The sequence below is a fragment of the Zosterops lateralis genome (genome assembly GCF_965231275.1).
Source record: "Zosterops lateralis genome assembly, chromosome: 28".
Classification (NCBI taxonomy): domain Eukaryota; kingdom Metazoa; phylum Chordata; class Aves; order Passeriformes; family Zosteropidae; genus Zosterops; species Zosterops lateralis.
This window is the reverse complement of record NC_139788.1, coordinates 4951666-4960837: the sequence shown is the minus strand read 5'-3', so window position 1 is coordinate 4960837 and position 9172 is coordinate 4951666. Positions and strand designations below refer to the sequence as shown.

Here is a 9172-nt window from a genome sequence, read left to right as displayed (position 1 = left end):
GGAGTTTGATGCCAGGAAGGGCCCCTTAAATCATCCCTTTTTTTATCCCAAAGGGAATCTGCCTTGTCCAAATATTCCAGTTCAACAGCAAGTGCCTGGCAGGTGCTCCAAGGAGGGGCCAGGCGTTTGGGAAGAGCATCCCAGAGGAACAGGCTGCAGCTGCCAGGGAAAGGTGATTTCAAGGCTGCTCTTACTCACTCGTGGCTTTACCAGAACAACTTGGAAAATAAAACACTTCCTAATGAATTCCTAGTGATTCATGTTGCCTGGAGTTAATTTTAAGGTCCACGAGGGAGTCTAGGGGCAGGCCCCAGACCTGCCAAGGGTTTCTCCATCACTTGGCCTGGTCCCATTCCCTGTGTTCCACCAGATCTGCTCCAGTGCAGCCTCATCCTGCACACCGAGCCCGAGGCTTCCCTGCTTTGCTCCTCTCCAGGTTTATTACAGAGCTGGTCTGTCCCTTCTGTGCCGTCACTGGGAATTTTTTCCAGTGCCTGCAGAGCTCAAACAAGACCTGGCCCCTCTCACCCTGCCCAATTTCCATTTTATCCCCCGTTTTCGTCAGCACAGGAGTCCTGGCCCAGCCCCTTCCTGCCCTCCTGCCGTCAGCCGGGAAGGTGCTGGACACAGCCCCGGGCCCCGTTCCCGGAGCTGCAGCACCTCAGGAAGGATCTGGGGTGGGGACAGAAGTGCTCGGGGACAGGTCCCCTCTCATCCCGGGATCTGGGGCCGGATTCTGTGTCTCTGTCCCCACTGGAGCCTCCTCAGTGCCTGTGATCAGCCTGTGCCGGGCTGTGCCCCAGCTCCCCATCCCAGCTGGCTGCCCGCGGGGTGCAGGGGCTGGGGGCTCCCTGGGGAGCTCTGGGGGCTCCCTCTGGCCCCTCTGGAGGGTCTGGGAGCCCCGCACGGGGTGCAGCCGATCCTTCCCCCTCTGCTCCAGTGCCACGTTCGCAGCCCCCCGGGCTGGAGGTGGGGATGGAGGGGGCCGGGATTGTCCCTGTGGGAGCTCTCGGCCCTCGGGAAGGGAAGAGGGCAGCGGTAAAAATAACCCCTGGGCCAGCTCCAGCCCATTGTGGCTTCCTGCGATTTACAGCCCTTCCCGGGGGGAAGAGGCAGGAACCGGCCGGCTCGGGGCTGCCTTTGACCCTTTCACCGCCGCCGGAGAAGGTGCCAGCAGGACTTTCCTCCCTCTTTCCTGCCTGGGCAGAGTCCAGGGGAGGGGGACTGTGGTGGGCTCCCGCTCCTGAGCCCCCAGCACCCTGGGGTGGCCGCAGAAGGAGAAGCTGCTGGAGAGGTCGCGGTTTCCCTGCCCCGTTCCCGACCCGCCCTGGGAGACTCGGAGGCAAAAATCCCTGCAGCAGATCCCGAAATCCCGGCCGGGTTCCCGTAAGGAAGCGGAGGGAGGGGGGAGCCGGCAGAGGTGAGCTGGAGCCGCAGGAGGAGGGGGGTTAATGCTGGGCAGGGCCAGGGGCAGGGCCGGGCAGGGTCGGCACGGGGTGGGCTAGCAGGGGTTAATGGGTGGCTCTTCCTCTTCCTCATCCTCTATATGAGGCTGCTCCCGGCTCTGGGCTCAGTTTGCCGAGGCAGCCGGAGGGGCAGGAGCTGCGTGAGACTGGAGCATCCCAGCCCTGCATCCCAGCCCTGCATCCCAGCCCTGCATCCCATCCCTGCATCCCAGCCCTGCATCCCAGCCCTGCATCCCGTCCCTGCATCCCAGCCCTGCATCCCAGCCCTGCATCCCAGCCCTGCATCCCATCCCTGCATCCCAGCCCTGCATCCCAGCCCTGCATCCCAGCCCTGCATCCCTGTGTGGCCTCAGGTGAGTGAAAGCATCCCCCCCCTGCCTGGCACAAGTCCTGGCACAAGTCCTGGCCACGGGGCTGGGCTGGGGAGGGTGCGGGACCCCCGGCACGGGCAGTCCCAGCCTGGCCACGGGACCCGGTGCTCATCCCTCGGACACAGGGCGTGCCTCAGTTTCCCCGTCTGTACCGCGGGGTGGGTGCGGTGAGGAGCCCGCGGGCCGCGTGTGGAGCTGCGTGGCGGAGGGTTCCCGGACTGTTTGCTCCCCTGAGCTCTGCTCTGCCCAGCCCCGTGTCCCTGCTGCCACCCAGGGCTGGTTCCGTGCCCTCTGCTCCCGGAGCAAGGGAGAATCTTCCCCGCCAGCCCGGCCCGGCCGTGCGGGGCCCTGCTCGGGGACCCCCCGGCAGCCCCGGCCGTGGGGCGGTTTGGCAGCTCTCCCGAGCCCGGCTTTGTTCTGCCGCTCGGGAAGACAAGGCGGCGGCCGGCCCCGGTATTTTTTCCTGTTGGAAGGCGCTGCTGGGGCGCGGGTGAAGCCGGCGGATGCTCGGCGCTTCTCCCTTCCTGCCCGGGGGCTGTTCCTGCCTGGGCTGGCAGGACTCGCTGCCCGTGAGGCATCGAGGGGACCCTCAGCTCTGCTTCAGCCCCATCCTCCTCCTCCTCCTCCTCCTCCTCCTCCTCCTCCTCCCCGCCGCCCCCTCGGCGCTGACCCCGACTCTCCTCTCTCCTCCCAGGGCCGAATCCAGGAGCCGAGCGGAGCCTCGGGAGCCTCTCCAGCGGCCACACCAGCCCTGCCCGGGGCACAGGGTGATCGGCAGCGCCGTTCCGGGGCCATGGTGCCCTTGGGCAGCCCCGCTCTCGCCGTCTGCGCCTCCAGCAACCTGCGCCTCATGGCCCCGGGCCGCGGCTCCCCCCTGGCCTGGCTGAACCGCGGCCCCGAGTGTCCGCAGGGCCCGGGGGGCAGCGGGGGCCGCCGGCCCAGCGCGGTGGAGCGCCTGGAGGCCGACAAGGCCAAGTACGTCAAGTCGCAGCAGGTGATGAGCCGGCGGCAGGAGCCGGCGCTGCGGGGCTCGCCCCGCCTGTCCCCGCACGGCCGCCGCCTGCACTGCCCGGGCTCCGAGCTGGCCCGGGAGGGCCCGCGGAAGGCGCCGAGCCCGCAGTCCCCCGTGTCCCGCCGCAGCGGCAGCAGGCGCCTGCTGAGACCAGACTCCCTCATCATCTACCGCCAGAAACGGGACTGCCTGGCCGGGGACAAGGAGAACGCCAAGGGCTCCGGGCTGGTGCGGCGCCTCTTCCAGGGGCCCCTCAGAGACAGACCCGCCAGCTCGCCCCCCGCCAGGGCGCCCCCGAGCCCCGAGACCCCCATGCTGTGGGCGCCCGCCGAGAGGGAGGAGGCGCGGACAGCGGGAGGTGACGGGAGCGGGGACAGGAGCGGGGACAGCGGCGGGGACAGCGGCGGCATCTCCCCCGTGCCCGGCAGCGCCGCGGAGCAGCCCCGCGGTGTCCCCGGGAAGGAGCCGCTGGCTCTGCGGGTGTCGCTGCCGCTCTCGGAGAAGGAGCGCTTCTTCAACTACTGCGGGCTGGACCGGGCGCTGGTGGAGCTGCTGGGCCGGGAGCGCTTCGGGCCCGCGGGCTGGGACGGCTCCTCGGCCCGGGGCCCCGCGTCCTGCGAGTCCGAGCCCGGGCGGGCCTCGGGGGGCAGCGAGGGGGACGCGGGGCCGGGCGAGGAGGAGCCGGACTCCCGGCTGGGCTCCGCCGTGTCGGTGGTGGAGCGCAACGCCCGCGTCATCAAGTGGCTCTACGGCTGCCAGAGAGCCTGGGCGGCCGCCAGGGAGTCCACGGTGTGAGCGGGGACAGCCCGGCCGGGACGAGGACACCCGCGAGGCTCCCGCGGGCCGGACGGGGCCCCTCGCCCTCGCTGGGCTGGTGGCAGCCACGGCTCTGGTGCTGTGGGGACGCTGCAGGCTGGGAGAGCCACCAGCTCCACAGGCTGAGAGTGGTGGGGGCACCTGAGGGGCGGGTGAGGAGGGGACACCCCCGGGTGAGTCTCTCCACCGCCGCAGGGCTGGCAGGCTGCTGTCCCCCTGCTGTCCCCTGCTGTCCCCCATCCTCTCCGTTCTCCCTGTCCCCAGCCCAGGGGTGGGATGGGCCTGCAGCCCCCTCTGACCACCCCTGTGCTGCTCCAGCTGCAGGCTGGGGGGGGCAGAGCCTGAGCCCCCATCGTGGGCAGTGCCCACCCCACAGCCCCCCCTCCCCCCCCCCAACAGGGGCTGCTGTTAAATAAATCTGTTTGGGTTTTTTTCTAGCCTGGCAGTGTGAGTGGTTGTGGGGGGATGTCCCAGGGCTGGGGGTGCAGCTCCCCCTCCCCACCCTCGGGGTTGTGCTGCCTCAGGGGCTGTTGTGGGTGAGGGCAAGGAAAGCACAGCAGAGCTCAGGGACAAGGGGCGGCTCCGGGGTCCCGGTGCAGACGTGACACCCAAAGCCAGGGCAGAGCCCTCGGGCACGGGCGGGGCGCTGCCCGCAATAACTTCTGGAGAGCCTGGCTGGTGCATCCTCCTCTAGTTGCCCTTGGGGGCGTTTTTATTCCGGATTTCGGCCAGTTTGCCGGCCAGGAAGCCCCAGTGGAAGGCCCCTTCCTCCGGCTCCCGCAGGTCGCTGCCATCGTCCCCCGGCGGCTCCCCGGGGCTCTCACCCGGCTCCGGGGGGGGCGCGCCCTTGTCCGGCCCCGCCGCCTGCTGCCACTTGGTAGCGAAGAGATCCCAAAATCCGGGCGCCTTCTCGGCGTGGGGCATCTCGGGCGGCTCAGCGGCCAGAGGGCTGGGGGAGAGGGGGGACGGAAATGCGGGTGCAGGGACCTCCCCCCAGCCCCCCGTGCCCCTCTCCATGGCCGCTCCCCCCGGTGCGGGCCGGGGAGGGGGATGCAGGGGGCGGGCTGGGTGGGCTCAGCAGTTCCCAGGGACTGGACCCGGGTTCTGGGGTCCCCCCTTCAGGGATCTGGAACTTACTGGTCCGGGCAGGGCTCCGGGCTGAGCAGCTGGTGCTCGTCCTCGCGGGTGAAGAGGGATGAGAGTGTCCTCCAGCCCCGGGCCCCCACCCCCTGCACCTGCGGGGGCAGCGCCGGGGGCTCAGCGGGGACCTCCGGCCCCAGTGACCCCCCCCGGCCCCCCGGCCCCCTCCTCACCTTCCTGGCCAGCTGGGACACGGGGCTGGCTCCCTCCTCCATCAGCGCGGGGGGCTCGGCCGTCTCCAGCAGCTCGGGGGGGTCTCCCTGCAACGAAGCCCCCGGTGAGGACAGGGGTGCAGGGAGGTTGGACACCCCATTTTGGGGACCCCCCACCCTACCTCGTCCTGCAGGGCCCCGTCCGGCCGCGGCCCCCCCAGGCTCTGCAGCACTTTGGCCTTGTAGAGCCGCCAGAAGCCCTGGGCCATGGCGAGGGGCTCAGCCGGCGGGAGCCGCGGGCGGCGGGGCGGGCGGAACGGGCCACCCGGCGATCCGGTGGCTTCATTAAAGTTTCAGCGGCCACTTGCACCGCACAAAAGGAATCTGAGCCCGGGCCGAGCCGGGGGCAGCGCGGGGGCGGCTCCTCCGGTCACCCCAAAACCCATCCCGACCCCCCCATCCCAGTCCCCCGGTGCCCCTCGCCCAGTCGGGACCCCCAGAGCGGGGACAGGCCCCCCATGGTGCAGAGAGGGGCTGGGGCTCCGCGCTCCCCCCGCCGCGTGTCCCCATCTATAATTAATGACGGGCGAAACACGATCAGCGGCGGGACACGGCGCGCTGAGCCCCGCCCGGCTCATCACAGCGGTGACCGGGGCAGCACGGGGAGCACGGGGGCACGGGGGGAGCACGGCGGCAGCGCGGGGACGGGACGGTGGCACCGGGGGCTGGGGGGTCACAGGGACCGTCCGGGGCCGGGGACAGGGGGCGTGGCCTGATTGGATATGGGCGTGGCTTACACGGATGGGCGTGGCCATTGCCTGTGGGCGTGGCCCGCAGCCCCCGCGCAGGCGCAGTGCGGCGGTGCGCGGCGTGCGGCCGCCATGTCCCCGCGGAACGGGCGCCGCACCGGCGCTCACCGGGCGCACTCGCTCGCCCGGCAGCTGAAGACCAAGCGGCGCCGGCGCGACCTGGACGAGATCCACGCGGACCTGAAGCCCGAGAACGCCTCGCGGCTGCTGCGGCAGGAGGTCGATCCCGACCTGCCGGGCTGTGCCCAGTTCTACTGCCTGCACTGCGCGTGCGTGCGGCGGGGGGACCCGGGGGGATCCGGGGGGATCCGGGGGGATCCGGGGGGATCCGGGGGGATCCGGGGACCGGGGAGGGACGGAGGGAGGGCCCCAACCTCGGGATGGGCTTGTCCTGGTCCTGGGGGTCCCCGGTTCCCGGGGAGGTGGGATGTTGTCTGCTCCCTGGCGTCCCTGGGATGGGTTCCTGGTCCTGGGGCTCCGGGGGCTCCGGGAGAGGGATGCTCCGGGCCTGGGGGGTCCCCGGCTCCTGGCGAGAGGCCTCTGACCCCTGCGGGAGCACCTTGTCCCGGTCTGAGGGTGACCCTGGGCCCCTCGGCAGGACCCTCCCCAGCCCCCCTTCAGTCTCGGGGTCCCCCTGACCCCCATCCTTTCATACCCCAGGCGCTACTTCGTGGACCTGAACAGCATGAAGGAGCACTTCAGATCCAAGGTGCACAAGAAGAGGTAAGAGCTGGCAGCCCCCCGATTGCCCGGCGTGGCAGGGGCAGTTCTGGGCAGGTCCTGCTCACCCCCTCTGTGCCCCCCAGGCTGAAGCAGCTGCGAGAGGCTCCGTACACGCAGGAGGAGGCTGAACGTGCTGCTGGGATGGGCTCCTACATCCCCCCAAAGAAGGTGGAGGTGCAGACCCAGCCCCTCGAGGAGGCCACAGAGATGGAGACGTCCAGCTGAGCGCAGGGACAGGGGACTGAGAGGCTGAGTGGTTCTGTAAGGACGTCTTTGTCCTCAGCTTTGTGAGAAAAACGTGTCCCAGCACTGGCAGCCAAAACCACCCTGCTCCTCGCACAGCCCCCCTGGCCAGGGCACTAACGAGGAGAGGAAGCCAGCAAGACCCTGGATGCCCTCACCGAGTGTCCTTGTTCAAAAAGGGACAAGCTGCTTGTTCTCTGAGTGCTGGTGGGACTGCACACTCGTCTGTCTGCTTTCAGAGCCGTTTCTGCTCTATCCTTGGCTCAGAGGTTATTCCAGTGATGCACCCATTAAAATATCTCAACTAACAGTGTGGCAACATTGAATACGAGGGTGACAACCCCTCCCAGGGGGTGGGGGACACTTCAGTGTTGTGCTCTTCCCCATTACCCAAAGCTGTCCATGCCAGGAGCCTCATCCTGGAGCTCCTGCCTGGCAGGATGGTAAAAGCCCCTCTGCCCTCCTGGCAGGGAGTTCCCAGGCAGCTTTTTTGTGGGGAATATGAGCTTGAGTGATTTCTTCATCAAGCACTTGGGTTTGCCAAGAGCAGCTGCTTTGGCCCTTGAGAGGGGAGTGCTGGTGTCCCCTTGGTGAGGACACTTTGAGGCTCCTGTCCCCAAAAACTCCACTCCTGCAAGTGATTCCGTGCTCCTGGAGGGCTGGGGCTGCATGTCGTGATCAGCCTCCCTGCCTGGTGTCTGCCACAGCTGCTGCTGGTGCCCCTTAGGGGACACTGTGTGACAATGCCACCAAATTCCTTCGGAGTGGGTGTCCCCGATTCATCCCTCCTGCTGAGCCGGGGACTGGCAATGTGCTGGGAACAGAAGAGCAGTGACACAGCTGTGCTGGGTAGGGAAGGCTTTATTTCCACGCAGCCTGCCCGGATGTGTCTACCCGGCCCCGGGAGATGGAGAGGCGCGGCCCTGCGGGGGCAGGGGAGGCTCTGCGGGAGCAGGAGGGGCTCTGCGGGGACAGGGGAGGCTCTGCGGGGGCAGGGGAGGCTCTGCGGGGACAGGGAGGCTCTGCGGGGGCAGGAGAGGCTGCAGCGCCATCCCAGCGCCATCCCAGCGGGATGTGCCTGCCCAGGGGACACGTCACGGCCCCGTGTCCCCCCTGCCCGTTACCTAACGGCTGCGGCGCTGGCCTCATTCCTGCGGGGCTGCAGCCTCGGCACGTTCCCATGGGGACAGGGCGGCTCTGCGGCCACCAGTGGGGTCCCCAGGCCCCTCTGTCTCCGTGGGGGATGGAGATGGATGCAGCTCCCGGCTCTGCCGTCCCTCTGTCTGTCTGTCTGTCCAGCCTCTGGTCTGGTGGCCGGATCCCGATGTCCCCCCGTGGCTCGGGCAGGGGCTCAGCTGGAGCGACTCCTCCGTTCCCCATCCGGGCTGCCCAAGGCGGGGACAGGCGGGGACAGACGCGTGTCCTCCATCCCCGGGGCATCCCCGGCGTGTCCGGGTCAGCTGGGAAGGGCTGGATGTGGCGCAGGGCAGCTGGAAAGTGGCCGCAGCTCTGCTCGGGCGGGGCCGGCGGGTAGAGGGGGACCCCAACACCCCCCAGGGTCTGTCCCCACGGCCCCCCCAGCCCCCTCCTCACGGCTCCGGGGGGGCCTTGGCGGGGTCGGCCATTCTCCGGGCGCTGTAGAGGGACAGGCAGAGTCCGGCGGCCGCCAGCAGCAGGGCCAGGGGGGTCAGCAGCCGCCCCCCCGGATCAGCCCCACGTCCCGCTGCCAGCTGCATCTGTGGGGACACAGAGAGCACAGGGGGGAGCATTGGAGTACCCCAAAGCCCAGGGGGACAGGGGCCTGGGGCCATGCCCTCAGTGTCCCCATCACACTGGGTGGTGTAAAGGCAATGGGAGCAGCTTTGTGCCCCTCTGGGCATCTCACGGGGGTTTTTAGGGTGCTCCGTGCAGCACTTGTGGGCCCCCACCGGCAGCATCGTGGCTGCTAACGTGGAGCTGGGACACAGCCGGGAAGGGCTCCCGTGGCCACCAGGCCTGGTGGGCGGCGTGGGCACATCCCGGGGCTCTCCGCGGGCTCCCCCAGCCCTGCTCGGCCCTTACCTGCAGCAGACGGAAATACCCCGGGGTCAGGCGGCGGGGCCGGATGATCATGGCGCGATGGGGAGCGGCGGGGTCGGGCCCGGTGGGGCGGCAGCAGCGGGGCTGGGACCCCCCGAGCCCCCGAGCTCGGAGAGGGGCTCCGTGTCTGTCGGCGGCCCCTTGGCCCCTGGGGCAGGGCGCAGCGCCGGGCGGGCGCGGAGCAGCAGCTGTCAGCCGCGATCAGCGCCCGCTGCTCCCCGGAGCGGACACGCCGGGCGGGGGGGCCGGGGCCGGCCCAGGGTGGATCTGGGGGGGCTGAAGGGCTGGGTGAACCCCTCTGCAGGCCTGCATGGGGCTGCCTCAGCTTCCCCACTTCAAAGCGGTGTGAGTTATGCTTCGG

At 69.5% G+C, this 9172-nt stretch overlaps 3 protein-coding genes across 3 annotated transcripts; 2 read left to right on the top strand and 1 right to left on the bottom strand.

Moving 5' to 3' along the window:
* Nucleotides 1-2630: 2630 nt before the first annotated feature.
* Nucleotides 2631-3796, top strand: FAM110D (family with sequence similarity 110 member D; the record flags this gene model as incomplete). Its single annotated transcript, XM_083879679.1, has 1 exon — nt 2631-3796. The coding sequence occupies one exon, from the start codon at nt 2631-2633 to the stop codon at nt 3642-3644; it is 1014 nt and encodes a 337-aa protein (XP_083735805.1). The 3' UTR covers nt 3645-3796.
* Nucleotides 3797-4355: 559 nt separating this feature from the next.
* On the bottom strand, nt 4356-5226 carry LOC310919985 (uncharacterized protein C1orf232; the record flags this gene model as incomplete). The annotated part of the gene is made up of 4 exons (XM_083879649.1): nt 4356-4614; nt 4803-4900; nt 4979-5065; nt 5140-5226. 4 exons carry the CDS (start codon nt 5224-5226, stop codon nt 4356-4358), a joined length of 531 nt encoding a protein of 176 aa, XP_083735775.1.
* Nucleotides 5227-5826: 600 nt separating this feature from the next.
* On the top strand, nt 5827-7040 carry ZNF593 (zinc finger protein 593). The gene is made up of 3 exons (XM_083879646.1): nt 5827-6035; nt 6427-6489; nt 6573-7040. Exons 1-3 carry the CDS (start codon nt 5839-5841, stop codon nt 6712-6714), a joined length of 402 nt encoding a protein of 133 aa, XP_083735772.1. The 5' UTR covers nt 5827-5838; the 3' UTR covers nt 6715-7040.
* Nucleotides 7041-9172: the final 2132 nt, after the last annotated feature.

Bases quoted from the DNA above. Each gene is read 5' to 3' on its own strand.
- ZNF593 (XM_083879646.1), top strand. From the start codon at position 5,839: ATGTCCCCGCGGAACGGGCGCCGCACCGGCGCTCACCGGGCGCACTCG. The intron at 6,036-6,426 runs GTGCGTGCGGCG...TTCATACCCCAG, and splicing joins TTCTACTGCCTGCACTGCGC to GCGCTACTTCGTGGACCTGA. The intron at 6,490-6,572 runs GTAAGAGCTGGC...TGTGCCCCCCAG, and splicing joins TCCAAGGTGCACAAGAAGAG to GCTGAAGCAGCTGCGAGAGG.